Genomic DNA, 27090 nt, shown 5'->3' with positions numbered 1-27090 from the left:
GGGGAGAATCAGCAATGGAACAGCTTTTGCATTCTGTTAAAAGTTTATCCATAATCTTTATCAGTAAAAGGCCATCGCTTTAGGTTTTCACTTAAAATAAAAAAAGGAACTCCAAGGATAGTTCTAATAAGAGCCCCTGGAGGAATAGGTTAATTAACCAATCAGAGAATTAGCTGATTCCACAGGCCTGGTGGTAAGGATGGCTCCACAGTGGCTAATTTCATCTCAACTTGATCTCATTGTAGAGTCATGAAAGCTCAAGTGTTCAAGGACAATAGCCACAAGAAAAAAAAAGTTTTCATAACTTAGAATGAGACTGGAATGAGATTCAGAAGCAGCTGTCCTCAGTCTGAAGTTGGTTAATTCTGACAGTCACTTTCTTCTCAACCTGTTCCCTATTGTTCTGAAGCACTCTCCCTCTTGGACTGTGACCCTGTCTACTTCTGATGACAATCACTTAATCAGCACATTGGATCATCGCACGGCTGGTTTTACCTTGGGTAAAGATTCATTTTCCTTATTAACATCACAAGCACCGATTTCTTTCCCCAACCAATTAAAGAGGAAAAATAGAAGGGCCCAGTGCGATACAGGGAAAAGAAAACTGTTCTGACTTGTGGCACCTGGGCAGGTCACTCAGCCTCACAAGGTCCTAGGAATCAAGCCCTTATGATTCTGAGATGAAATCGGAGGTTAGGACCACATAGATAAAATACACAAGTTGAAATAACCATTGCAGCCTTTACTCACTACCCCGATATCAAACAGTTCACTCAGGGTTGGGAAGTGCCCAGAGTGGGCAGATTTAGTCTGCGGGTTAGTTTGTATTATTCAGAGCAGATGTCTGGATAGCCCATGTTCAGGAGATAATTGCAAGAGTCCACAGTTAGCATGTAGCATCCCTCCTTGATTCCCCGGCAATGCAAATGTTGGCTTCTTCTTGCATTTTGCCCAATTGTTCTGCTCATGAACACACACTAACATCTACTTTACCTCTTCATGAGACGCTGATCTACATTTACTATATATAGTTCTTAGTGATTTTGATCTATTATTATACACATTCTATAGTTCCTCCATGTCCTGGTGTTACAGCCTTTGCATGGCCTTTTGATGTTAGTTACCAGTATTTTTTTGAGACAGGATCTCGCTCTGTCACTCAGGCTGGAGTGCCATGGTGTGATCTTGGCTCACTGCAATCTCTGCCTCCCTGGGCTCAAGCAATTCTCCCACATCGGCCTCCCAAGTAGCTGGGACTACAGGCACGTACCACCACGCCCAGCTAATTTTTGTAGTGACAGGGTTTCACTATGTTGGTCAGGCTGGTCTCAAACTCCTGATCTCAAGTGATCCGTCTACCTCAGCCTCCCAAAGTGCTGGGATTACAGGCATGAGCCACTGCGCCTGGTCTAGGTCCCAGTATTAACAAGGGGTGATGGTGGTGGTGGTGGCAGATGACAGGAACAACAACCCATTTTAAAATTATGTTTAAAGAATAAACCTCTTCTAGCCACACAATGTGCCGTCTGCGCTAGTCATAAGAGTAAACTGCACACTATACAAAAAATGCTAATATATTCCAAAGATACACATGAACTGTGGCTGATATGTATTCAAAGTATATTTTTTATCTACACAATTCTGTAGATTTTAGCCATGCCATATATTTAACTTTTAAGGAAAAGGTTACACAACAATCATTGCTTGGTAGAATCCAGTCTGCCAATAAGTTAGCTCTAACAGTTAACATTGAAGTCTTATACCTTATATTTAAATGTTTAGCAATCTCTACTATTTTTTCAAATATAAATAATTTGGTTGCAAATTCCAGAAAGGCATTAACCAAACATGGACTGATCCTGGGGCTTCCATCTGACTAAGTTTTAGAAGTCTGTCCTTGTGTCCTCATCTTTTTTCCCCATTTCTCTTTTTGATTCTTTGAGTACAGTAAATGTAATCCACAAGGACTGATGTGAATTGTTCAGTTGACTATTTGCAATGACCCTAAGAAAACTACCTCACTATGACCTTTTGTAAACAGGCCACAGACAACCCAAGTGTCCAACACTAACTCCCACAATTCTGCCTTACCCAAAATTTCCCTATGCATTGTTTGCTGACTTGGTACCATGTCATTTTTATGTATTTTCTATTTTGAAAATATAGCATTTGAGGCTGCGCTTGGAAAGGACCAAAGAGCCCCCATTTCCTCTCTGTCAGTATCCCCAAGGAGGAGAACTGATGCTGGGCTTGTAAATTGTGGCATTTACTTTAAAGGAAATGACAGGAGCGTCTGCTCAAACTAGAAGAATAAAACTCCCCAAAGCAGCTCTGGGGGCCGGAGATAGAAAAGCAAAAGATGCAATTATGCACGTATGAACATCTCTCTGGTTTTTGAATGGCAAATCTCACTGATCAAGGTATGCTTGGCTTTGTTTTTGAGAAAACCACAGTGAACATAACTATGAGGAGATGGCACATGTCCTACTAATAAAGCCACAGAGCCCTAATTTCTCACAAGAAAAGGCTTCGGTAGTAAAGATCTTTATAACATACAGAGCACAAACTCTAAAGTCACAGGAGATCATCGTTCTGAACAAGAGACTATACTGGACCAGCACTCTCTTCATTTTGGGAGCTTTAGCTGGCATATCAATTTACACTTTCTGAATGTCTCTCAAGAACTCATGTATGTCATCTCACAAAGATGTGAAACCTGTACCAAACACTTCAAGTAGCAGAAACACCTTTTTTTCCAACTTATCTCACCCAAAGGACTAGCTTGACCGAAACATCTATGCTCTCTTGTTGGCCAATTCCTTGCTGTTGTCTACTGAGACCAAAGTTGTCATCTTCCCATCTCTTTTTCAAGGGCCCCGGCAGCATTTCAGCACATCTATTGTTTTTTCTCCACTCCCACTCTGTGATATCTGGAGTAGACCCCTCAGATCCTTCAAGCTACAGTTGGTGTCCTTTTCTTAATGGGGGTGTGGACCTGCCTTGCTTTTCTCCCCTCTATCCATCAAGATTTGTGCAATTCAGGAGTTAGCCTTTCTTTTTTTTTTTTCCCATAACGGGCCACACAAGCAGCTTTGTGGGCCATGCGGTCTCCTAATTACTCAGTGCTGACAGGTGGCATGGAAGCTGGCGAGGCATCAGTGAATGGGTGTGGGTGTCCTGTAATAATACTTTGTTTATGGTCACTGAAATGTGAATTTCATATCATTGTCATGTGCCAGGAAATAGTTTTCTTTGGATTTGTTTTCAACCCTTAGAAAATGTAAAAACTATTCTTAGCTGGCAAGCCATGGAAAAACAGGCAGCAGGCCAGATTTGGCCCTCTGGCCATAGTTTGGCGACTCCTCCTCGAATCCATCTGGACTGCCCTCTTGTGAGCTATTTCCAAAGTAAAGACAGATTGTAGGTAGGAGAGAGCCAGCAGGCATCATTGTGGAAACACTAACCCTGCCCCTCTGTCCCCCAGATGTGGGAAGGGGGAGCAAAGGGGAGGTGAGGTTGGATTGTATGAATTAAAAGAAAGTAGGATTATCTACCTCAATGCTGATGATTGGCAAGAGCTTTTGAGGGGAGGATTTGGGACAATGGAGATATGGGGAGGGGAATCTTCATGTAAATAACACCAGGCATGCAATAGTACAGCAAAAGGAATGCCCCTGATGAATGGAAGCTATTGTAAGAACTGTCTCAGTATAGGGCTGTGCACAGCCCTCCCTTGAAAGTCTTTTGAATTATTCCTCAGACTCTGCAGGGAACTGAGGATAAAAGCGGCTGCAGGGGAGCAAGACCTGGAGCGTCATCGAGAGATTGCAAAAACAATTCACTGCCAACAGACTGTCCCAGCAGGGTCCCAGTGCTATGGTCGTGGCCCTGATTGGCATGCTGCCCCTCGGATGCCCAATCAGATGGAACTGGAAGAAATCGAATACAGAGTCAGTCCACTTTATCTCTGTATAACCACCCAAATGAACAGCATGGGAAATTGAGTCTGATCTCATGAATCAGCCCTGCGCAAGCTCCTAGCCCTGTCTCTCACTCCAGGTGGCCCATCTGTGACTGGGGTTGTTAGGCAGGGACAGAGGGGAGGGTCTCAAACTTGATGGCTGGGATCAAAGGTAACTTCAAGGGGCCAAACTGTAGTTTGGCTGGAAACGTCTTTGAGAATTTCCATGCAGGCAAGTAGATTAACCAGCTTGGTATAAAAATGGATCCTAGGCTTGATCTAATTAAATAACAAAAGTAAAAACCGGAGGTAAAATGATGCTCAAGTTGACAACTTTGTCATCCCAACTGTCTGAGAGATGTGCAAAGCCAAACAGCATTGGCTCCCAGCTTCTCTACCAAAGGGATGATTAGGTACGTTTAATCCAGTATAGCCCTACCCTAAACCACAATTGTGCCGAAAAAGAGAGAAAAATAAAAATGAAGAAACTCCAAAACTATTTCTTCTTAACAAAGAAAATGACCTTTAAATTATTCTTGGTCCAGAAGCTTTTATAGAGAGGTGGCTGAGTGAGAATAAAATGGGACCAGAGGAGGAGACATTTAATGACGGTGGTGGTGATGGGGAATCTCAGGACCTTACCGTGGTACCTGCTACGGAGGGAACCTGAGAGTCCTGCCTGCGTCTAACCTGACCTAAAATTAGTGAGTTCACCTTGTTGCCAGCAAGCAGGGATCCAGTGATCCAGCCAGCTGAGAGAGGATTTAAAAAGGGGAGAGTTGCAGACCACAGTGATTTGAGGTGCTTGCAACCCCCAGACACCGACAATTTCCCATGCATGTGCATTTCTCCCTCCCTGAGATTGGAAGTTTGGAGGGGTTTTCTTATCTGCTCTGGTCCCTTTCCTTTCAACTCGGAATCCTGGAAAGAAGGAAAAGCCCTTCCCAATTAGGGACCTCATTTTTCTCTTTCCCTATCCCCTGGGAGATTTGGAGGGGCAGCAGGAAATGTGGGAGAGCACTTGTGTCCCTGAAGGAACAGCCAGTTGCCATGCGCGACCGTCACTATAGATCTACGATTTATGAAAATAAAGCAATATGTGCCTGTTTCGGTGCCTGCCGTTTGCCTACCAATGGTGCAGTGTTCACCATTCCAGCCCTCTCGGCATTCACATTTGCCATCTTTACAGGTCCCGTGCTCAATGCAGCGGGGGTGGCACACGCGCTGGTCACACGCTGCGCCTGTCCAGCCCTCTTCACAGCGGCAGGCTCCCCCGATGCAGACGCCGTGAGTGCCACAGTCTACTGAGCACACTTCTGGAAGAAAAACAATGATTACAGCTCAACACCACAGCTGGTGAAACCTTCCATGAAGTCCAGACCACGCGCATGGCCCAGACCCCCGGAGCAGGCTCCGAGGCCCAGCAGCTCTGTCATCTTTGGAGGCTTGTCTCTCCTTGGCTGGGTATCAATTCATTGTTAGATCTTTTTTTCTAGAGAAGTGGTTCTCAAAGTGTGGCCCCTGGACCAACAGCATCAGTATCACCTGGGAACTCGTTAGAAATGTAGACTCTTGTGTCCTGGTTGGACCAAGTGAATTAGAAGATCTGGGAATGGGACTCAGAGATTTTGTTGGAACAAGTCCTCCAGGTGGTTTTGATACTCGCTAGAATGTGAGAACCACTCTTCTAGAGATTGAGACCATTCCAACCAGTTTGGCAAAGCTAACCAGGAAGTACCCACCTGAAAAGATCCATGTATGGATCCTGACTCTCTAGTCAGCTGGGATTCCTCCCCCACTGACAGCCTGAACTGACCAAGCACAAGAGGTCAGTTGGGGACCCTGCCGCTCCATTCCCATGATGACTGCAGATCCCCCCGTTACCCAGACTGGTATCTTGGCAGTGATAATGACCGCTGTAATTGTGCTGCATTTACACAGCTTCTTTCTCAAAGGAGCTCAAAGTCTTTTGTGCTTGGGGAGGAGACAGACAGACAGATATGCACTCTCTGGTATTCCAGACCTCTCACGCGAGGACAAGCACGTGCCAGACATTCATCCTTTCATCAGTCTACTGAGGGAGGCGTGGCTTGGCATGCCAGGTGAAGGAAGACCAGGCTGGGGAGTGGGGCCAGTGACTCACTCAAAGTCACACAGCATATCTGTAGCATAACTGGGTTTTGGATCTAGGACCCCTGCCTCCTCCCATCATCTGCACGGCCTTGCCAGGACCACCAGCAACAGAGTTGAGGCCAGAGTCGAGTGGGCTGAGAAGACGTTCCAAAATAGCCCATTTTAACTGACTCTTCTTTTTTTTTTTTTTCTTTTTGGAATGAAATATTCATTTCTTTCCCATTGTAGGCAAAGCTTCACATCTATTCCCTTCCTGATTGCCATGGCAATCTGACAGCTGTCTCACTACCCAGAGGAAGGGGGCGGAATGATCGCTTGCTTGGATAGGGACTTGTCAGTGTGAACAGAACCTTTCTCAGGAAGGTTGGGACTGGCTTGAACTGTTGAACTGTTCCATTTTTAAGGTCACTCTGGAGGGAAGACGCATACTCTAAATTTTAGGAAAATGAAGTGTACAGCGCGACTTCATTATTTTCCTGTCACTGGAGTATTACAGAGCTTTAGAACATGTTCACGCAGCACCCCGAGGGAGCCTCTTTTCTGTTTTATGGGACGTTCCATTTAGTTTGTCTGGGGCTGAATTGTTCTGTTTTGTTTTCTGGTACCTTTAGGGAACGTACATAAGAAAACCTATAATGCAAATGGAAGCATCCCTCCTGGGCTCCTCATCCATTTGCGGTGATGGTACCAACCCAGTGCTTTTTTGTTTGTTTCTCAAAGATCACAGACTCCACGATTGAGGAGAAGAGAATGAGAAAGACACAATGTGATTCATCAAAGTCCTCTTATCCCCAGCTAAGTATTAAGAGTAGATTCCCATCCATCTGAGAATGGGATGGAACACAGGGCAGGAGTGTTGGAGAGAGGAAGGAGAAAACCTTGTGGCTTACCAACAGAGCAGTCGGGACCCATCCAGTTGGGATCGCAGCTGCAGAGGCCCGTGTCAGGCAGGTACGTGCCATGCCCACTGCACTGGTCTGGGCACTGGACCCTCGCCAGCTCACAGTTCAGACCACCCCAGCCAGGGCTGCACAGGCATTCTCCATTCACACAGACTCCGTGGCTGGAGCAGGTGGGATCCAAGCAATCAACTGAAAAAAACAAAAACAAAAACCAAAGAATAAAAGTATTAATCACCCATGAAGGATGGACCATGAGACATGGGCTTGCTGCTGAATGGACCAGTGGGTCACCAGTTCCTATCCACTTGCTAGCAAATGGAGTAGCCCAAGAAATACTTATGTGGTCACCTGAAGACACCCATAAAAAGTAAAAGCCTTCTTATTTGTCAAACACCAAATCTCAAACTTGAAGAAGATACAAGAGAAATGAAAAGGGGATTTCTCAAGCAGAATTAGAAGTCAGATATAGAAGGATGCCACTCCACCTTTAGTATCTTGTGCTTATAAAGATTAGGACCTTGACTGAATCATATCAGAGCATCTGCGATAGGAATGTGAATATATGCCATGTTTCTACATGTGTCGCCAAACTGGATTGCCCCTCACTATAAGAGAGAAAAGTAGAGAGGCTCATTGTAACTTCACTAATACTTGACTTCAAAAGGTAACAAAAGATGAAAAGGAAAACCAATGAAACTTATGAGTCACTTTCCTAATGAGGTTTCACTTAGGCTAAGTCTAAAATTAGTATCCATTCTCTGAGCACACACCCACTGAAGGAGTTAGTAAATGTGCAGTATAGAAGAGGTGAAGTTGGGTGTGAAAATGATCCAAAAGGGATCACCTTCCTACAGGTAATCACCAGGGGACTGGATGGCTATCTCTGGCTGAGGCACTGACCTTCTTCTACCAGTCAATCAGATGAGCTGATAGCCAGAGTCCAGTCATTGTGGTTCTTGCCTGTTTCACTGTCTGATTGTTTGGCCATCTTAATAGAGTGGATATACATCCAGTACGTAACTTGAATAAACTCAGAGTGAGGAGAGGAGCGAGCTGCAAAGGCCAGTTCTTGAGGACAGGACTTTTTGCATGAGAATGTGATCTCAAACCTGGGACCTCCATTCAATCTAAGGGTTGAATAAATAGGGCCTTTTAGAGGAAGCCCAGCTTTCTTATGTATTCCTATGTATTCTCAGGAAACGATGCAATGTCATTTGGAGAAGAGGGTTCTTTGTGTAATATGTGGTTTGAATGAGAAATGGTGGTCTAGCACAGGACTCAGATATGGCTTTGTGGATCAGACAAATGTGGATGTATCATCACCTTACTTGATTAAGACATATTTCTCCCGTTTTCACGGCTTCCAAATCAGGCCTGTTGGCCCAGATTAAAGGATTGCTTCTTCTATCACCTGGGGGCACAGCTAGCTTGAGACCACTTTGAATTCTATTCTTGAAATTTTTATGGACCACGCTGACAGTGTTATTAAATCCTTCCTGTGTACGTGTACCGTCTTATGGTTTAAATTCTCAGAAAATTTTGTTTTCTCTCCTTCCACAATGCCAAGATTGAAATATGCAAGACTTCTGGTCTCTAAATAATTCACTATTATATTAAGATGATAATTCCTCAGGGTCTCAGCTTTCTGTAGGATCTCCTAAGACATTTTTTATGCTGAGTGTCTTTTTTTCTTTCCCTATGGGGCACAAAACAATGCCTTTTTTTTTTGTTTGTTTGTTTTCTGAGACAGGGTCTTGCTCTGTCACCCAGGCTAGAATGCAGTGGTATGATCATAGCTCATTGTAGTCTCGAACACCTGAGCTCAAGTGATCCTCCTGCCTTAGTCTGCCAACTAGTTAGGACCATGGACACACATTGCCATGTCCAGCTATGTTTTTTTTTTTTTCTCTAGAAATGGGGTCTTGCTGTGTTGCCCAGGCTAGTTGTGAACTCCTGGGCTCAAGCAATCCTCCTATCTCAGCCTCCCAAAGTGCTGGGATTACTGGTGTGAGCCACCATGCCCAGCCATTGGTGTATTTTAATACTGATGACATACTGGCTCTAAATATGACATTATTTAGAGTATCCATGCCACAAATTAACTAGTCCTGAGGGACAACAGACTTGAGAAATTTGGACTTACTGGAAATCACAATATTCCATGAAGTTTCCAAAGGGCAGCCCTCCCTTGAGGCAAAAATAATAATTTTCAGTGGTAAGAGATATTTCTCACGATCCCATTTGGATATTCTCAGGAAGGTATTATATATGGAAGTCATTTCAAAACCGTTTCAGGCATGGGGAAAAAACAGTGATTAAAAAAAAAATCAGGGGTACACTCCCCCAAAGGTGAATTTTGGTTGCTTATTATTAGTTGGAGATATTTATGATGATGTTACATAATCTTGTTATTATCACTTTACAGTTGAATTCATTGTCTCAGGGAGTATAACTCCTGATGACATAAGCCCATTTGATACCTTCAGATTTGCTCCATTTAGGGTGGTGGAGCACATCTGAACGTAAACTTGAGCTGAAAGCATCGAACACATAGAAGGCAAAGGGCGGGCCAGGCATGGTGACTCACACTTGTAATCCCAGCACTTTGGGAGGCCGAGGTGGGAGGATCACGAGGTCAGGAGACCGAGACCATCCTGGCTAACACGGTGAAACTCTGTCTCTACTAAAAATACAAAAAATTAGCCAGGCGTGGTGGCCGGTGCCTGTAGTCCCAGCTACTTGGGAGGCTGAGGCAGGAGTATGGTGTGAACCCAGGAGGCGGAGCTTGCAGTGAGCCGAGATTGCGCCACTGCACCCCAGCCTGGGTGACAGAGCGAGACTCCGTCTCAAAAAACAAAACAAAACAAAAAAGACAAAGGTCTGTGCAGGGCCTTTGGTGTCTCATGCCTAGCACAGGTAAGGGAATATACCAGGTGTTCAATACACAGTTGCTGCAAGAATGAAGGACAGACTGTGCTATAAGCATTTGTCATTGATGGGACACACTTCCTGTGTAGAGAAAGGACTGATGGGAAGCAGAAATTGTGCTAACAACTTCTTTCTTGCTTTTGGAAAAAAATCGTATTTGGGGATCTGTAAATTATGAACAAATTCATTCAGAACCCATCATGTTTATATTGTTCCAATAAAGGAAATTCTGAAATTCTAATTTTTCACTCTGCCCCCATTTCTAATAAGGAAAAATCAAAATATACACAAAAATATCTTGTGGCTTATTGCTTCAAAAATTGTTCTCAACCTATAATTAGCCATTTAAAATGTTTGGTGAGGTGCCAGCAGCTAGGAGCTTTCAAAAAAAAAAAATCACAATCTTTTTCTTAGAGGGATGAAATAATAAAAAGTAATACACTAAAAAAATGAAAATGGCATTTTTCTTCCAGATAAATTAGCTCTCTCTTCTCTATCCTGAATTATGGTATAAAGGAAGGAGGAAAATCCACAGAGATTTATTAGCGCCGGTACTAGAATGCCATCAAAAAAACCATTTATTGTATCTAAAAATATGAGCTAACCCTTTCTCTGGTCAGTGATACCAGTAAATATGCCCTTTGTTCTATATAATTACAGCAGTGGATGGAATAACTAAATTCAAACTTCAAGAGGAGCAGTTTTACTATGAATTTTAAATTTGGTTCCGATTTCCTAAGATGGTCTTGTGGCCACGTCCTTAGAGCCTTTAGCAGGCAGGAGGGACTATGGCATTTTACGAAGCTTTATAAATAGAAACAGTGTTACACTTAAAAGGGGATAGTGGCCTTTACCAGCTAAGTACCATGTGCCTCGAAACATCAGCCCCCTGGCAGCTGAAATCATTAGAACTCATTTAGTCTTGGGCCCTCTGTAGGTTTGACAAAAAAGGGTTGTGAATGCAATTTCTATCCCTAAGGATAAAAAAGGAGGTCAAGGAGTTTTACAAACAATATGTACTATAAGCCCCTGAAGAACCATGAATTACATTTATGAAGTTAAATGTCATTGAAAAATGACTCAACCATGAAACTGACATGAAAACATGGCTGACTTAAACTAATATGTCAACTCCTCTCATCACCTTCCCACTCCCCTACACATCATTGAATGAAACCTCACGAATACATCCTTTCATTTTCTTGTGCAAATTTGTTAATAGTACAACCATGTTTATGCAGGAAAAACGAAGGGATGGCAACTATTGATTTCATTGCCATGGCCATTTCAGGTAAATTGTTTGAACGTTACGACTATGATGAATATCAGAAATAAAAAAGCTAAATGGAAGAAAAAGTGCTGATCCAGACTTTCTGATTCCATTTCCTATTTTGAAAACAGCGTATGAATCACCTCGGTTCATTCTTTTTGGGTAGCAGAAATCAATGGAGGAGATTTCATCCTTTCATAATGATTCACGTGGCTTGTTTGGTTGGATGGTTAATTCACTCTGAACATTTAAATAAGACTGGGTGGGATAGTGAGAAAGTTGAGAAATCACTTGAGATTCCATGCATACAGCTGTGTATAATCTTACTGGAGAGAAAAAATTCGAAGACTGGCAATGTTGTTGCCCTAGCACTTTCCTTTCTCCAAATGATGCATGCAAAAGGTCGTTTTAACCTTTCTTGTCATATTATTGGTCTCTCTTATGTTTTCAGCGAATGCAGCTTTGCCTCCTGCAATCCATTTATCTTTAAGAACTTTAACCTTTCAAGCAGGGTTATTAAATCAGTATTTCCTCCATCCAAACTCCCAATTCTTTATGATGCAGACATAGGGAGGCTACCTTTTATAATAGAGGAAAAATTGTATAGAGAACTGAGCAAGTGAAGATCTGGGGGTCAGACTTCTGGTCCCCATTAAGGGCATTACTGCTGATATATTGAAAAATCTTAGAGGAATAATGTTATGGAAGCTGACTTTTGGTAGCCATAGTTCTAAAAACGATGAAATGCGGGGTTTCACAAGGGAACCCTATGTGGGTGTATCTAAGTACAAAACACTGTCATTACTTTGTGGTGAGAGCTGTGATGATTGGTTATTTTGTATAGAACTCTGGAGATCCATTGGTTGTTGGGATGAAAGAATGAATCCATTAGCATCTGAGAACCTCATAAAACCTGAGATCCCTTGTTAGCCTGGCCATGAGGAACACAGAATGCATATGGCATCCAACAGGATCTTTTCTATGGGGATATCTTGGGTGGTTACATCAAGTCCATGCAGAATAGGCAGGGGCTTCACTTTTTCCCCTTAGTTTGTTGGGCAAGTTGACACTTCTATTTCTGTTGGGGACATGGGAGGGAAAAGGGCTGTTTGAGTTGTGTGAGGGCATTTCACTGGGAGATGGACTTAGAGAAAAGGAGCCTCAGCTGGAAGACAATGATGAAGCCAATTCAGAGATTGGAGAATGGGCAAGGGGCTGAGAGGGTCTACGGTCTTACCTTCCTACCAGCTGTGGCCAATTCTTTATATGGTGACAAGTAATCAAATGGCAACCAGAGACCATATTCTGCAAGGGCAAATACAGAGCAGGAAGGCTGACAGGCAGCATAGCTTTCTCTTGCCTTATAGCTACTGCAAGTCAGTCCCAACATTTTGGCACAAAATAATTTATCTGAAATAACTGATCAAGGTAACTAGGAGTAGTTACAGCTGCTTTTGGATCCCCTCCGGAGAGGTGCTCTTTCTCCCTGTTCCTGTATCCCCTCTTCTATGTCCCCCTCTCCTGATCTCCAAGCCTGATCTCTGACCATATTGTCGGATTAGATTCAGTTTTTTATATCCCTGATTTTCACCCATGTGTGTGAAAGGCCCTTACGTGTCTGCCAGGATGAGATTTTCAGGATCCATCAAATCCCATCCCTCTTGCTGCATCCTCACTCTCCTCTAGTTTTGTGCAATTGTAAGTAACCAAGCTAATTTGCCCTACATGGTGTTTCTAAATGACATAAAAAACCTACAGTCTTTCAAGCCTGACTGCTGTCTATTGATATTAATTTTTGCTGAAATATTTACACAGACATACATGGGCCTTAGATTACCAGGAAGAGTTAGTAACAACAACAACAACAAACAGCTTTTTGTTTGGAAGGGAGGCAAGGGGCTTAGGAATTCTTGTTTCTTTTCTCTGAATAGCTTTAGTAATTCCCAATTACTAAATAAAGCAGGAGAAAAGAGGAAGAAAGATAGGGCGAGGGAAAGCAACAAAAGAGGAAAAGAAAGAGAAGGAAGGGGAGGAGGAGTAGAAGGAAAGAGAAGACAGAAAGACAAAGGCAGAGAGAGCAATTTAAAGAGAAAAACAAAGGTGAAAGAGAAAAGGAATCAGTTTCTACAAAGGAGAGTAAAACAAAACGTTTCTTCCAGAACCATCTCCATAGGCTTTTCTTGTTCTACAACCAAAGAAATTTATCAAAGCAAAGGAGTTTGAAGTTGTTTTGTGCAAAATGTTGAAACTTCTCTTGCAAAACACGCAGCCCAGGACTGGGCTCATTAGCAAAGGTCAGGCCCTGCAAACGCCTCCCTCCACTGCTGCCTAGCCCCGGGGCCGGCGGGCTTACCTTCCTCACAGTGCTCGCCTTTGTAGCCAGCAGAGCAGACACAGTTCCCATCAATGCAGGAGCCGTGGCCCCCGCAGGAAGGATCGATGCACTGATTCATGGGCACGTCGCACTCTGCACCTTTCCAGCCGCTGTAGCACTGGCACGTCCCTTTAGAATATTGTCCATTCCCACTGCACAGGACAGGGCAGGCAGCTGCACAAACCAAAGACAGAGCACTAGGTCACGAAGGGCCAGCATCCGAGGGGCTATGGCAGTCTAAGGAGGTAGAGCTGTCTGGCCTTGGGGCTTGGCTTACAGTGTTCTAGGTTGGGGACTCTGGCTGCGCAGGTGCAGAACCATTGCCAGATAAACAACACAAGTGCTACTGATAACAGCAGCTACCACCAATTAAATGCTTGTTATGTGCTGGGCACGGTATAGAAAGAAGGCTTTATGTGCAATTCATGACTTCATCATCATAATCACCCTATGAGGTGGAGGCTACAGTCATGGTCCCCATTTTTGCAGGTGAGGCTCAGACAGGGGAAGTGACGTGTCCAGTCACACAGCCCACAAGCAGGGGAGCCCGGCTGGGAACCAGGTTGGCCCAACTTTGAAGTGGTACCCTTCACTAAGCGACACTGACGTCCTTATTGTTGTTCTGTTGTTGGTATTGGAGATCAGAATCCATTTTGCTGATTATTTTACCCTCAGATCAGTCAACTCTTATTCCTAATAAGTTTATGCCTATTAAAAAGGAAGTGGGGATGAGACACAGCTGAGCCACTGAAAGTCTCACTGCCTCAGTTTTATCTGTACCATGAAGAAATGAAGTAGTCCCCCTGTATCCGCGGTTTCACTTTGTTTCAGTTACCCATGGTCAACTGCTATCTGAAAATAGGTGAATATGGTACAATAAGGAATTTAGAGAAATTACATTCACATAATTTATGTTACAGCTACTGCTTTAATTGTTCTATTTTATTATTATTGTTAATCTCTTACTGGGCCTAACTGATAAATTAACCTTTGTCCTAGATATGCATGTGTAGGGAAAACATGGTATGTGTAGGGTTTGTACCATTTGTGGTTTCAGGTACACACAGGGGGTCTTGGAATGTATCCCCTGAGGATAAGGAGGGACTACTGTCATTGTGCCTCCTTCAAAGTGTAACATGTGTAATAAAGTATAATGATTAAATATGCTTGACTTATTAAAAAAAAAGAAAAGGGAGCAGGCAGGCTGAAGGCATGAAATTTCTAGCAGTTCGCCCATCAGCTGTACCCTCTTCCATCTGTTGGGGAGAAGAAGGTTGGAAAATCAGTGGGGATTGTCTGGGAGGAGATTACCTACAGCTTTAATCAGTTTGGCCTCAAATGTGCCAATTCCCACCTTTCAGAGTTCATCAAGAATGGGATTTCAGTGGTCGGTCTCCTTCAGGTCTTGGACTTCTCATTTCCGCATCAGTTTGTAAAGAGCCTAACTTTCCAACCTGCCTTCAAATTTGGGCCTAAAATCCTCCGGCTATGGAAGTGGCATTAGAGGCCTTCAGAAATGACGGATGCAGGTGTTTCAGTGACTCCTGGTGTTATCCATGGTTTGGAATGCACAGGTTCCGAGAATTCTGCATGTGTGTGTACACACATCTACAACCCGGGTGAGCGCCCTGTGCCACGCAGCGATGGCATACCTAATCATGTCACTTCCTAGTCACCTGCCCCACCCAGCCTCATGAATCCCCTTTTGTTGTCATGTTTCTATGTAGTTTTTATGGTAATTAACTTTCCTCTGTGCGTGTCTAATTTCCCAAAGATACATAGTCAGCTATTCAAGACAGGGACTATGTTTATCATTGTTGATTTCCTTCCATTGCTACGTTCATCAATGGTGGCTTGATTAGGTAAACATTTCTCCTGTGTTCCTGATATTCAGAGATTTCCCAGTGGTGGGGGGTTGTGGGCAAGCACTAAATGGCCATTTATGAAAGACGTGGGAAGAACAGTTCCTGGAGTGAATCTTATGCTGTAAACACAATGCCTTTTTCTGGGGAAGTGCATGTTTTACCTTAATTGCAAACTGATTTGAAATATAACTATCTCAATAGTTGACATACGATTGAGGGGTCATTTCCCCTCAAAATGCTTTATAATAGGACAGTTGCCAGAACTATTGGGGGTGCTATTTTCAGTAGAATTCTTATGCTTATGAATCTACCAGAGGAGAAGAATAAGTTCAAAAGTGAGAACCTCAAAGCCGCATATTGAATTCAGATGAACTGTCTAAATGTAGGGATCATACTCTCTATCTCCAGGATGCTTAAACAGGAGTTTGTACAGAGTTGCTACAGAGGCTGATTGTCTAACACAGGGTAGAAAAAGAGCTTTGAACCCAGGGTGCCCAATTAAGAATTAGGGAACATGTAAATATGAAGTAGCACAAGAAACTCTGAACTTTCTTAAAGTTTTGAGAGGGATTTAAGACAGAGTTAAGTTTGTTCCATGCCAGTTCCTCCTGAGACTCATGCTAAGCTCTAGGTCTGGGATGGCAGGCGTGTGCACATGATCTATAGTACTACCTTCCCACATCTCTACAGACATCACTAATTGATCACGGCATCTTGTTCCCCTGAGCCCAGACAGAGCCTCGAAACCGTCAATGCAATGTGCAGGCTGAGACCAGCAAGCAGGCAGAGTTGGTATTCAAGAGAAAACCTACTTGTCATTTCTGATCTAGGTAACAGTGAAGGTATTTCCTGGTGGGAAGACTAGAATCAACATCACTTCTCAGCCCCCTTCCAGCCCTGCACTGAAATAAAAAACAGCGAGAAGTATGGTTGCACAACGTGTACTTAAATGAGCTTCCAAGGGCTGTTTCTGACTCTCTGACCTAAGGGTTATAGATTGGATGGGCTGTCATGGATGGCAGAGAAAGTTACATCAAATCACCAACACTGGTCTCCTATTACATCCTACTTCCTCCCAAAAGGTGGAGGAGGGTAGAAAGTAAGGTGCAAAATTTTTATCTTTTTTAATTGATAAAAAATATAGATAACATTTTTTTCTTTTTTTTCTTTCCTTCCTTCCTTTCCTTTCCTTCCTTCCTTCCTTCCCTTCCTTCCCTTCCTTCCTTCTTTCTTTTTTTGAGACAGAGCCTTGCTCTGTCACCCAGGCTGGAGTACAGTGGCATGATCTTGGCTCACTGCAACCTCTGCCTCCTGGGTTCAAGCGATTCTCCTGCCTCAGCCTCCTGAGTAGCGGGACTACAGGTGCCTGCCACCATGCCTGGCTAATTTTTGTATTTTTAGTAGAGATGGGGTTTCACCATGTTGGCTAGGCTGGTCTCGAACTCGTGACCTCAGGTGACCACCCACCTTGGCCTCCCAAAGTGCTGGGATTACAGGTGTGAGCCACCGTGCCTGACCGAATTATTTTCTTTATTCATAGTGACACTGTTCCTCTTCTGCATAAACTTCAAGTAGAAAAAAACAGGATTGTCTAGAAGGTAAGAATGGGTTTTATTTAAAACCAGGTGCTTGGGAAATCAAATTTAAAATTTGACCTACTTAAATTACTCAGTGAAAAATATAAAAAATAGGTCACAGAGTTCTCCACCTTGCAAATGCAGCCTTCCTTCAGGGTTTGCCGCATGCTCACTGGGAGTGTGGTAAAAAATGCAAAACACTGTGATGTTCACTGGAAAGCAGGACACTCAATGGGCTTTGCTTATGCCATACAAAGAAGTGGAAGGCGGCTCATCACAGGAGCGAGACTTTATAGTAATCCAGTTGCCATGGGGCAGAGTGCAGAAACACCAGATGAGCTCCCTCCAGTGGTGGCTGGGGTGTCCTGCATTGGAGAGCACCTTCCCTCTGGGGCAACTGATTCATTCTCAGACATAACTCAACCCAGAGCATCCCAGTATCTGAGGTTCAGGCTGATGTTTTATTCAAGAGGCTGTATGTGAAATGGGGAACCTCCTGTATTAATAAGTCTTATATTTTTACTATCATGCAAGCTGCATTATTTTTTATGACAGGTTATAGAAAAATGACACTGACTGCCTACTCTGTGCCAAGAAGTATTACGGAGCAGAAGTGGAAGTAGCAAGGGTTTTGGTGCCAGAAAGACCTGGATTCGAAACCAAACCTGTACCTTAACAGCTGTGGATTTTGGCAAGATTACTGCACCTCTCAAAGACCCAATTTCCCCTTCAAAAAACGGTCTTTCAGCATTGATGGAAGGGTTAAGTGAGGTAACATGTGTGGCTCACAGGAGTGGCTGACACTTGGTAGGCAAATTAAGAGATGCTCCCTTATAAAATTTCAAACTGAATCTCTAATCTGACTTCAAGGGCTAATAAAATAAAGAAATGCCATAGGTCTCAAACACGCACACACAAACACTAGCAATCACCAGACGTATGTCAAATCATACTAATGGAAAGATTTCATTTTTTCTTCTTCCAGTCTTTTCTGGTGTGGGAGGGAGTTGGTTGTGATTGGTCAGGTATGAAGGTGGAGCGTTTTCTGTCTCCGCATGTCTCTCTTCTTCCTAAGGCTTACGGGAGCAGAACATTGTGCATTCAAGCTTCTATGTAAAATTAATTAAAATGTTTGTACAAATTGACTATTCCTGTTTTACTAAATCAAGTAAATGGAAGCTCTAAGACTCTCGCAGAAGAAAAATAAATTACCACAACCACTAACAACTGACAAGTTAACAGGCTGATGACAAAAAAATGACAGAATTTAGATTCACCTAAATGGTATAAAGCTCATTTTAATGATCCAGCTGAAGCTCCCCCGCCCTCCCAGCCCCTACAAAGTTCTCTGTAAGGGATGAGATGAATTATCAGTGTTATTTACTCAGTGGGAAGTAACAGGATAAGCCACCTGTCCACTTGGAGCTTGCAGTAAAGAGAATACGTGGAGAAAAGTTAAGGATATTGGAGAGGCTCAGTCATAAAAGCAGAGGGAAAATGCCTACATCTGCACAAATAATTTGTGGGCTGGACTAGATGTGTAGAGGGAATTTCAAATAATGTATTTAAAAAATTATTTGAAGTCTGTTTTATACTTATTTCATTTTATTACTATTATTATTATTATTATTTGGAGACATGGTCTTGCTCTGTCACCCAGGCTGGAGTGCAGTGGCAGGATCACCATTCACTGCAGACTCTACCTCCCTGACTCAAGCAATTCTCCTGCCTCAGCCTCCAGAGCATCTGGGACCACAGGTGTGCACCACCATGCCCGGCTAATTTAAAAAAAAATTCTGTAGAGATGGGGTCTCTTTATGTTGCCCTGTCTGGACTCGAAGTCCTCAACTCAGGTGATCCTCCTGCCTCAGCCTCCCAAAGTGCTGGGATTATAGGCATGAGCCACTACACCCAGCTGAAGTCTGTTTCAAAATTTCTTTGGAAAAGAGAGGTGAAAATACTTGAAGCTAGTACTCCAGGCAAATCGTCAAAATAGTCAGCAATAGTGATGAGTAATCCCAGTTAGTCAGCAATAGTGATGAGTAACTCACATGGGTTAGTAGCTTGGTTAGGTGGTAGAGGATAAGTGATGGAGAAAAGAAGATGCATTGATCCTCCTGAAGCAATTGAGGATGTAATATTTAGGTCATGGAGGCCAGGCAAACAAAGCTCGGTGACCCCTCAAACCAAAACTCAAAAGGCAACCCCATTGGCTTTTGAGGTTGTGGACTTAGCTTGGTGCTGAGCAAACCAGTGTCAGAAAGGTGAGTTTCCCTTCTAGCAAGATCCCTGCAATTGGCAATCCATCTGGTAGAAAAGTAATAAAGTTTGACCCCCCTCGCCCACTGTACACTGTATTCAAAAATAAATTCCATACTATGCAGCAATAAAAAGGAATGGGATCATGTCCTTTGCAGGGACATGGATGGAGCTGGAGGCCATTATCCTTAGCAAACTAACGAACGGAAAACCAAATATTGTACATTCTCATAAGTGGGAGCTAAATGATGAGAACACATGGACACATACAGGGAAAAAACACATACTGGGACCTTCTGGAGGGTAGAGGGTAGGAGGAGAGAGAGGATCAGGAAAAATAACTAGTGGGCGCTAGGCTTAATACCTGAGTGATGGAATAATCTGTACAACAACCCCCCATGACACAAGTTTACCTATGTAACGAACCCACACTTGCACCCCTGAACTTAAAGTTAAAAAAAATTCCATACAGATTAATGACCTAAACAGAAAAACAAAAACTACTAAAGTATTTGAAAAAATACTGGAGACTTATTTTCCTGGGAGGGAGATATGTAAGACATAAATTCTAGAAACCATGAAGGAACAGAGGATCAGATTTGATTATAAAGAATTAATATCTTCTCTGTGACAAAGGATACCCTAAGCAAAATTAAGAGACAAGCAACTCTGAGAAGAAATATTTTTTTCTCATGTTTTACAGCATAACGTTTGATATCTGAAATACGCAAAGAACTCTAGCAAATTAATAAACAGATGAATGAAAACCTAGGCAAAGCACATATCAGAAATAATATAAGTTGCCAATAAAGGTAAGACAAGATTCTCAGCTTCCTTCAAAATTAAGTAAGTACAGATAAAAATGATAATGAGAAATATTTTTGGCTTATCTGATCGGGGAAAAAAATAAGGCTGCTTACACCCAATGCTGCCATGGCTGAGGGGATGGGCTCTCTCCATCCCAGTGGATGGCAGCAAATCAAATCTAGTTTTTAGGGAGATGATTTGTCACTCTGTGGACAGCTCCCTGGCTCACCGTGCCCAAGCAGGAAGTCTGTTGACCTTGGCATCTCAGTTTTCCTGACCTATTAAATGGGCAGAGCAATAAAGGACTGTGTATGTAGGGAAGGAGAGAGATAGAGGAAGTTGGAAAGAGAGCTAGGAGTGATTATGAAATACAAATGCAAAGATCACCAGCCATCCTGACTGTGATGCTCATCTCTGACCTGAACAGCCCTCCCCCAACCCCTGCCACCGTCCTGCCCAGAGTACTCAGACGCTTTAGTTGGTTTCAGTGGGGGCAAGAGCCGGCAGGACCCCCGTGAAGAGAGGAAACCAGATGGTGCATTCTGACAGATGGGGTCAGAGTCCCCGGCTCAGAGGGCCAAAGTTCAGCTGCACCAACTTCCTCATTCCCATTCTGTCAAATGGCACATTAATAAGCAAGAAAGTGATTCAGGGAAGAATTTCCAGAAGGACAAAAAACTCATCAGGTGTGTCAAATCTCTGACATTCAGGAGCCATGTGGGGAAAGAAGCACACGCTGACTTAAGCACGAAAGTATGGATGCTTTAATTAATCCGGGGTGAATTTAATTGCTTTAGTTAAGTGGAAATCGGGTTAAAAATGATGCAGAGCATGCTGGGGTGTGTTAAAAACATGACATATGAGTTGGATGAATCGATAAATTAAAAGTGCACAGATGTTTTAATTAAACCCAGGGAAGTTAACGAAGATCGCAAGAGACTTTTAAGCCTATGATTAATTCAATTCATTTAAAATACCTGTAGAGATATGGGGATGCCTCCATTTTGAGAGTTATAAAAGTTCTCAATCGATAAGTACTTAAGCTGTTCTTTAAAAAAGTCTCAGTTTTTGTGTGTATGTGTGTGTGAGACTGAACAGCATTAATTACATAATGAATATTTAAATTCTTCGGAGTACACAGTAAGCTTTTCTGCAGCTCAAGTCCAGACTGAAGGAGGTTTATGCTTTTGTTGTAATTGGAGCATCAAGATGAATTTGCAAGTTGTTGGTGTCCTATTACCCGCAAGCATGGAAACTTCTTGAGGGCATGGGGGGTCTGTTTCATCCAATGCTGTCTCTCAGCAGGCAGAATGGTTCTGGGGATGGTGTAGGCTTACGGGAGTTAGACAGCCTGAATTTCCTTTCTTCCTTCCCTTGTTTTTGCCAGCTGTGTGACTATGAACACTTTGCTTTCAGCCTCGATTGCTTTATCTTTGAAGTGGGATAAGAATTCTGCAGGACTTACCCCATAGTGTTTCCAAAGGGAGGAAATGAGATAATGATGTAAAGTGCTGTGCACAGAGCCTGGCACATAGTCATCACTAGATAGGATTTTATTATCACTATTTTCACTGGGAGAAAACTATTCCAACTGGTCACTTTGTAGAGAGACAAGACAGGGTAAAGCACCCTTTCCCTGTCCCCCATCCCAGCTGACCTCTTTCTAAAGACTGGTTTATTTCCCAGCACGAAAGTTTTTCCCATAAACCACAGGATTCCCCTAGCTCTGTGTGCATCACATCTACAAGTTTCCCTAGGGTTAGACATTCTGCCTTCCAGGGCTGCTCTGCTACTTATCTAGTAGTTTAAAAAGGAAAAAAAAAAAAAAAAAAAAGAAGGGTTCTTAGTCTCAGAAGCAATTTAACTTGGGGGAGGGCTGACGGACTGAGGCCCCGCGAAGTGATTTCTGTTTGGTAACGCAACTGCCATGAGAAACATCAGGAGCTGCCGCGTTTTGGAGCTTGCAGGCATGGACTTGCACGTGCCCACCAAATAATGTGCACTGCAACTTCCAAACTGGGGAGGAAAGGGCTCCTCCATGCCTGCTTGGCAAGCCAGGGGGATGAGAGGTCAAAAGTGATGCGACTGCCTCGATCTCTGTTCTCTTTGGGCAGTCCGAGCAGAGTTCAAGGGCAATTTATCTAGACTCAAACTTGAATGTGCATGGGAGTCATCTGGGGACCCTGTTAGAATGCAGCTTCTGACTCAGAAAGTCTGGCGTGAGGCCTGAGCATTTGGATATTTAACAAAATCCTGATGCTAGTACCCCAGACCTACTGAATCAGAAATTCCGGGTGGAGCCCAGCAATCTGTGTGTTAACAGATGATTCCAACAAGGGCTCCAGTGTGGGTATCACTAATCCAGTGGGTAAGAACATAGTTCAAAAACCATACCTGGGCAAGGGTCTTGAATCTCTCTGAGATTCAGTTTCTTTAGCTGTGAAACGGAGACGATCATGACGTATGACACAAGGATGAAATGAGAGGATTCACTTAAAACCCTTTGCACAGTGCCCAGCATTAGTTGATCTTCAATAGGCGGTGGCGATTCTTCTTACGCTATTTTATCAAAAGTGACTTTGCCAAGGGTGTCTGCTCAGTCGCTGTCTGCAAAGCATATACCAAGTGCACCTGCTTCAAGCTCCTGCTTCTGGGCCTTTGCTGCCAAAGAATCCCTGTATGTTTCTTTAGGTCAGGGGTGGGAGGAAAGAGAGGTGGGATCTGGCCATCCAGCTGCAGTGTGCTGAGGGACATTCTTTTGGGCAGCAGTCATGGTCCATGGCCTGTCTGCATTAATGAGGATTTCAGGGCAAGATGGGGTGGTAGAAGGAGATGGGTATGAATGATGGAAGGTTTGAAGGAGCTAGGATGCAGCCCTGGCTGTCTCAGGAAGGACAGCTGGGACCCGAGCCTCCGTCATGGAGAGAGAAGGAAGCTCTGAGGGAAGTATTCCTGGTGACGGGGAGGACCATCCACCCTCAGGGAGGGGACTAAGAGCTTTGTCATTGTTCTCCGCGGTGCAGAGGAAATGTCTATTAAAGGGAGACAGGAGAGCACATTGTGAGGCAGAGCCAGAGGGGGCTCAGAGAGCCCCGGCTGCTGGCAGTACTTATTGTTGGGGACTTCAGGAGTGGTCACACTGCCCTGGATTCGGGGGGTCTTCCTGCCACATCTCTCTCTTGGATGGCTATCAGGGCCACAAGCTTCAGAACCAAGCAGACGTGGCCCTGCTATGTAACCTTGGGGAAGTAGCTTACTTTCTCTAAGTCTTTGTTTCTTTTACTGTAAAATAGGAATAATAACAATGAATGATTGCAAAGGCTTGTTGTGAAGGTGGATACTAGCTAACATTTAATACGTGCCAAGCATGGTTCTACAAAGTTTCCACGTATTTACTTTTTGGACCTCACAGCAATGTAATAGGTAATATGGCTGTTGTCTCCATTTTACAGATGAGAAAACCGAGGCTCAGAGGGGTTAAGTAATTTTCTAAAATGGGTTTGGTTAACTAGAGCAGCAATAATTCAAACCTAGCAAATTCAAACTCTACAGCTTTCCTTCTTAATCACTTGGCTATTATGACATAATGCACGTAAACTGTGGAATAAATGGCATTTCTTTTCTGTAAACTTTTCTTTCATTCTTTTTTCATTCCTCCTTCTTTCCTTCCTTTGCTCATGCCCTCCCTCCATGCCTCAAAGGTGGCTGATTTATTGCTGCATGATTGATCCGGCAAATTAGAACCTTGTTCTTTAGCACTTGCTTTGGTTCTTGTGACATTTTCAAGCCATATTTCATCTTTATAAGCCTTGCTTCCTCTATTCAAGTAACCAGACATTTAGCAGGCACATATTTTGTCCTGGGTACCAAACTAAATACAGGGAGGTACAAAGGGGACTGCTGGAAGCTTGTCATCAGCAGGAGAACCACCTGGATAGGAGATGGCCGGCATGTGGCAGGGGCCACTGCTGCGATGTTGCCAAGCCCAGGTGACTGCAGGGTCATATCTGAGGGTGCTTCAGGGAGGTGGCGACCTGTGAGCTTTCCATGATGAGCAGCAGTTTGATAGGAAAGGCTGGGACTGATGAGAACATTCCAGCTGAAAAAACAGCCTGAGCAAAGAGGAAGAAGCAGGGCCTCACACTTAATGAGGGGTGACTATTGGGAACTTAGAGTGAGTGTTCAGGCCTCAGTGGGAGGTGACAGTGCGAGAGCAGTTTAGATCATGGATGACCTTGGACATCATTCTAAGAAATGTGATCTTCATTCTCAGAATGTGGCCCCTGACCACCTGCATCAGACCCCCCCAGGGGGCTTGCTAAAAAGGGGCATTCCTGAGCTGCACACCAGTCCTACAAGTCAGATTGGCTGGCATGGGGGAGAAACCTGGAAATACACATTTGGTAACAATCTCTTCAGATCCATGTCTTTAAACCAAAGCTTTTATAACCATTGTGGGAGGTGACTGGGAGCCACTGAAGGTGTTTGAGGACAGTAGTGACATGCCCCTAAGAGCTTTGGGAGAACTCTGGAGAACTCTGGAGGTGGGGAGGAGAAATACCATCATGGAGAGGTTGGTAGCCAAGTGAGCAGGGCAGTGGCTCCCACAACTTAATATTTACATAGAAAAATCCAGCTGTAAGGATAGAGAGGAAAAATGGAGCAGAAATTGTTGGAGGTCATCGGAACAGGAGTTGGCAGGTGGTGGGAAGGTGATGGAATGTGCCTGGCAGCTGGGAAGAGAGAGGGTAACAGCATCAGGCTCTGAGGTCAGAAGGTTTCTCTCTCTTTCTCTCTCTGTCTCTTTCTCTCACCACTGCACAGGCTGGAGTGCAGTGGCAAAATCTCTGCTCATTGCAACCTCCACCTCCTAGGTTCAAGCAATTCTCCAAACTCACCCACCTGAGTAGCTGAGATTACAGTCTTCACTACCATGCCCAGCTAATTTTCATAGTTTTTGTAAAGATGTGATTGCACCATGTTGCCCAGGCTGGTCATGAACTGCTGGGCTCAAGTGATCTGCCTGCCTTGGCCTCCCAGAGTGCTGGGATTATAGGCGTGAGCCACTGCACCTGGCCAGGGGCTTTTGTTTCAAACTTTGGCTCTCCCACTTTCTACTGGGAAACTCTTGTTTCCTCTCCTGAAAAGTTTACTTGGGTTCAAACTCAGAATTCTAGTGTGTAACCATCGCACAAGCTGCCTGCAAAGACAAAATTCCTTTATGCCTCACCTCTGAGGTCAGTCTCATGGCTAGTCTAGTGTTGAAAGTCCAGGCCAGACTGCCTGGTTGGAATCCCAACAATTCCACTTACTTGCTCAGTGATTTTGAGCAAGTTACTTAAACTCTGTGTGCCTCATTTTCCACATCTATAAAAGGGGATGATAATCGTCTATAAATGAGGGCTACTGATGATTAAATGACATAATTATGTAGTTGTTCAGCATGGTGGTTGGCGTATATAGTAAGAACTCAATAAATGCCAGCTCTGATGATGATGATGATAATGATTTGTTTTTAGTGCTGGCATGTAGCCATGAGGAATTTGGTGGTGGAAACATTTGCCAGTTAACGGGAGAAAAATGGCAAGATTCCTGTTTTTTTTCTTTTTTAAAGCTCCACAGAAGCTGGGTAGGAACTGAAACCAACCCCCAGAGAGAAGACTTTATGTTCCCGTGGTTGTGGCATTTCTGGGCCTCCACTGACAGCTGTTCAGCAGCAGGAGTTGTCATTTCTAATAGCTATTAAATACGCATTACCTAACAACTACGGCTCTGGTGTGTTAAGTTTCTGCTGCAGGTTGAGGCCTCAAGCTCAGCCCAAATGAGCCATCTGAGAAGCCAGTGTCAAAACAGAAAAAAACCCAGACACCTCAGCGCTCTTCTGAAATGCAAGGCTGCTTTACAAACAATCCGAGGAAGCACCTGAAGTTAAAGCCTTCACATAAAAGCAAATACAAGGGAAAGGAATAATAATTAAAAAACCTCTAGCCCACAACAAATAGCATTAAAGTAATGAGAAAACCATGCAAGGGAAATAGTAATAACAAAAAACTGTAGAATAAACAATAACTTGAATAGTAAACACAATTATTGCTGGACAGGAGAGGTGCCTGATGGAAAATGTTACAAATTGCCAGGAAAGAAATGCCATTTTTCCTGAGGCCCTGGATCTGAACAGCTTGCCTATTAAGTTGCTCAATTAATGCAATTCTATACTATTCAGTCTTCTTGGTGGAATTTTCTCCATATTCCCTGATGCTAATTGGCTATGTTCATTGATTCACAACACTGTGAATTTTTTAAAAACTTTGAAAACTTCAAATATTCATGATGCCTTACAGGCATCCTCATGACCCGGTCTCTCACAGCCCAGGAGACCAGGTGCACCTGTGTGATAAGGCCAGCCTCTGCCCCAGGTTCCCCTTCCTGCCTTCCCTGACTGTGATCTAGTGACATTCAAATGCACCAGTAAAATACCCCCATGCCTTTTGCTCCACCCTGACTCAGCAATAAAGGCACTTGGCCACCAGCCCTCACTTTCTCTCAGCTCCCACCTGCCTGGCTGAACCCAATCCCTTGGAGCTGGTCCTACACAGCCCTCTGCATGTGTGCTGTGGCTCCCTCTCTAGAATCTGTGAGTATAATAAGTCCCTGAATTTCACATGCCTCTCCCAGCGTGAGTTCCACAGTTGGAGTGATCCTTAAAGACACCACCAGGGGAACTTACTCCCCCATTTATACCACGCACATTTTGTTGCTTTATAAACTTCCTTATTTTCTCCTTTGGAATGTCTATGGCATTCAAAGTCCATATCACAGTATTTTGGACTCCCATTTATGTTACCCCCTTGCTTTTAATACAAACTGGTCAGACCAGAAGCTCTCAGAAGGCAGAGCCTGTGGTTCCCTCGCTCCTCCCTCTAGTCTGGCTCTTAGTACAGTACCTGTCTCACAGTGGGCAGATCACACACATTCACTGAATGTACGAATAAGTTCTGTCCCCTCGACTGACTC

General features: G+C 43.7%; 1 protein-coding gene across 12 annotated transcripts in view; it reads right to left on the bottom strand.

Annotated features, from left to right (window-relative positions):
• Positions 1 to 27090, bottom strand: part of TENM2 (teneurin transmembrane protein 2) — a 3238122-nt gene that overhangs the window by 131739 nt on the left and 3079293 nt on the right. For 8 of the 12 annotated variants that reach the window (XM_063604288.1, XM_063604290.1, XM_063604289.1 and 5 more), the window contains 3 exons: positions 13548 to 13742; positions 6985 to 7185; positions 5065 to 5277 (listed from right to left, as the gene is read on the bottom strand). In XM_063604288.1, coding sequence (XP_063460358.1) covers positions 5065 to 5277; positions 6985 to 7185; positions 13548 to 13742 — 609 coding nt within the window. Of the gene's footprint in view, positions 1 to 5064; positions 5278 to 6984; positions 7492 to 13547; positions 13743 to 27090 lie in introns of those variants that run through there. The other 4 variants (XM_055112852.2, XM_063604291.1, XM_057302376.2 and 1 more) reach the window with 2 other exon arrangements.

This window comes from Pan paniscus, chromosome 4 (assembly GCF_029289425.2).
Source record: "Pan paniscus chromosome 4, NHGRI_mPanPan1-v2.0_pri, whole genome shotgun sequence".
Taxonomy (NCBI): Eukaryota; Metazoa; Chordata; class Mammalia; order Primates; family Hominidae; genus Pan; species Pan paniscus.
Note: the sequence above shows the minus strand (reverse complement) of the source record. Positions and strands in the feature narration are given on the sequence as shown.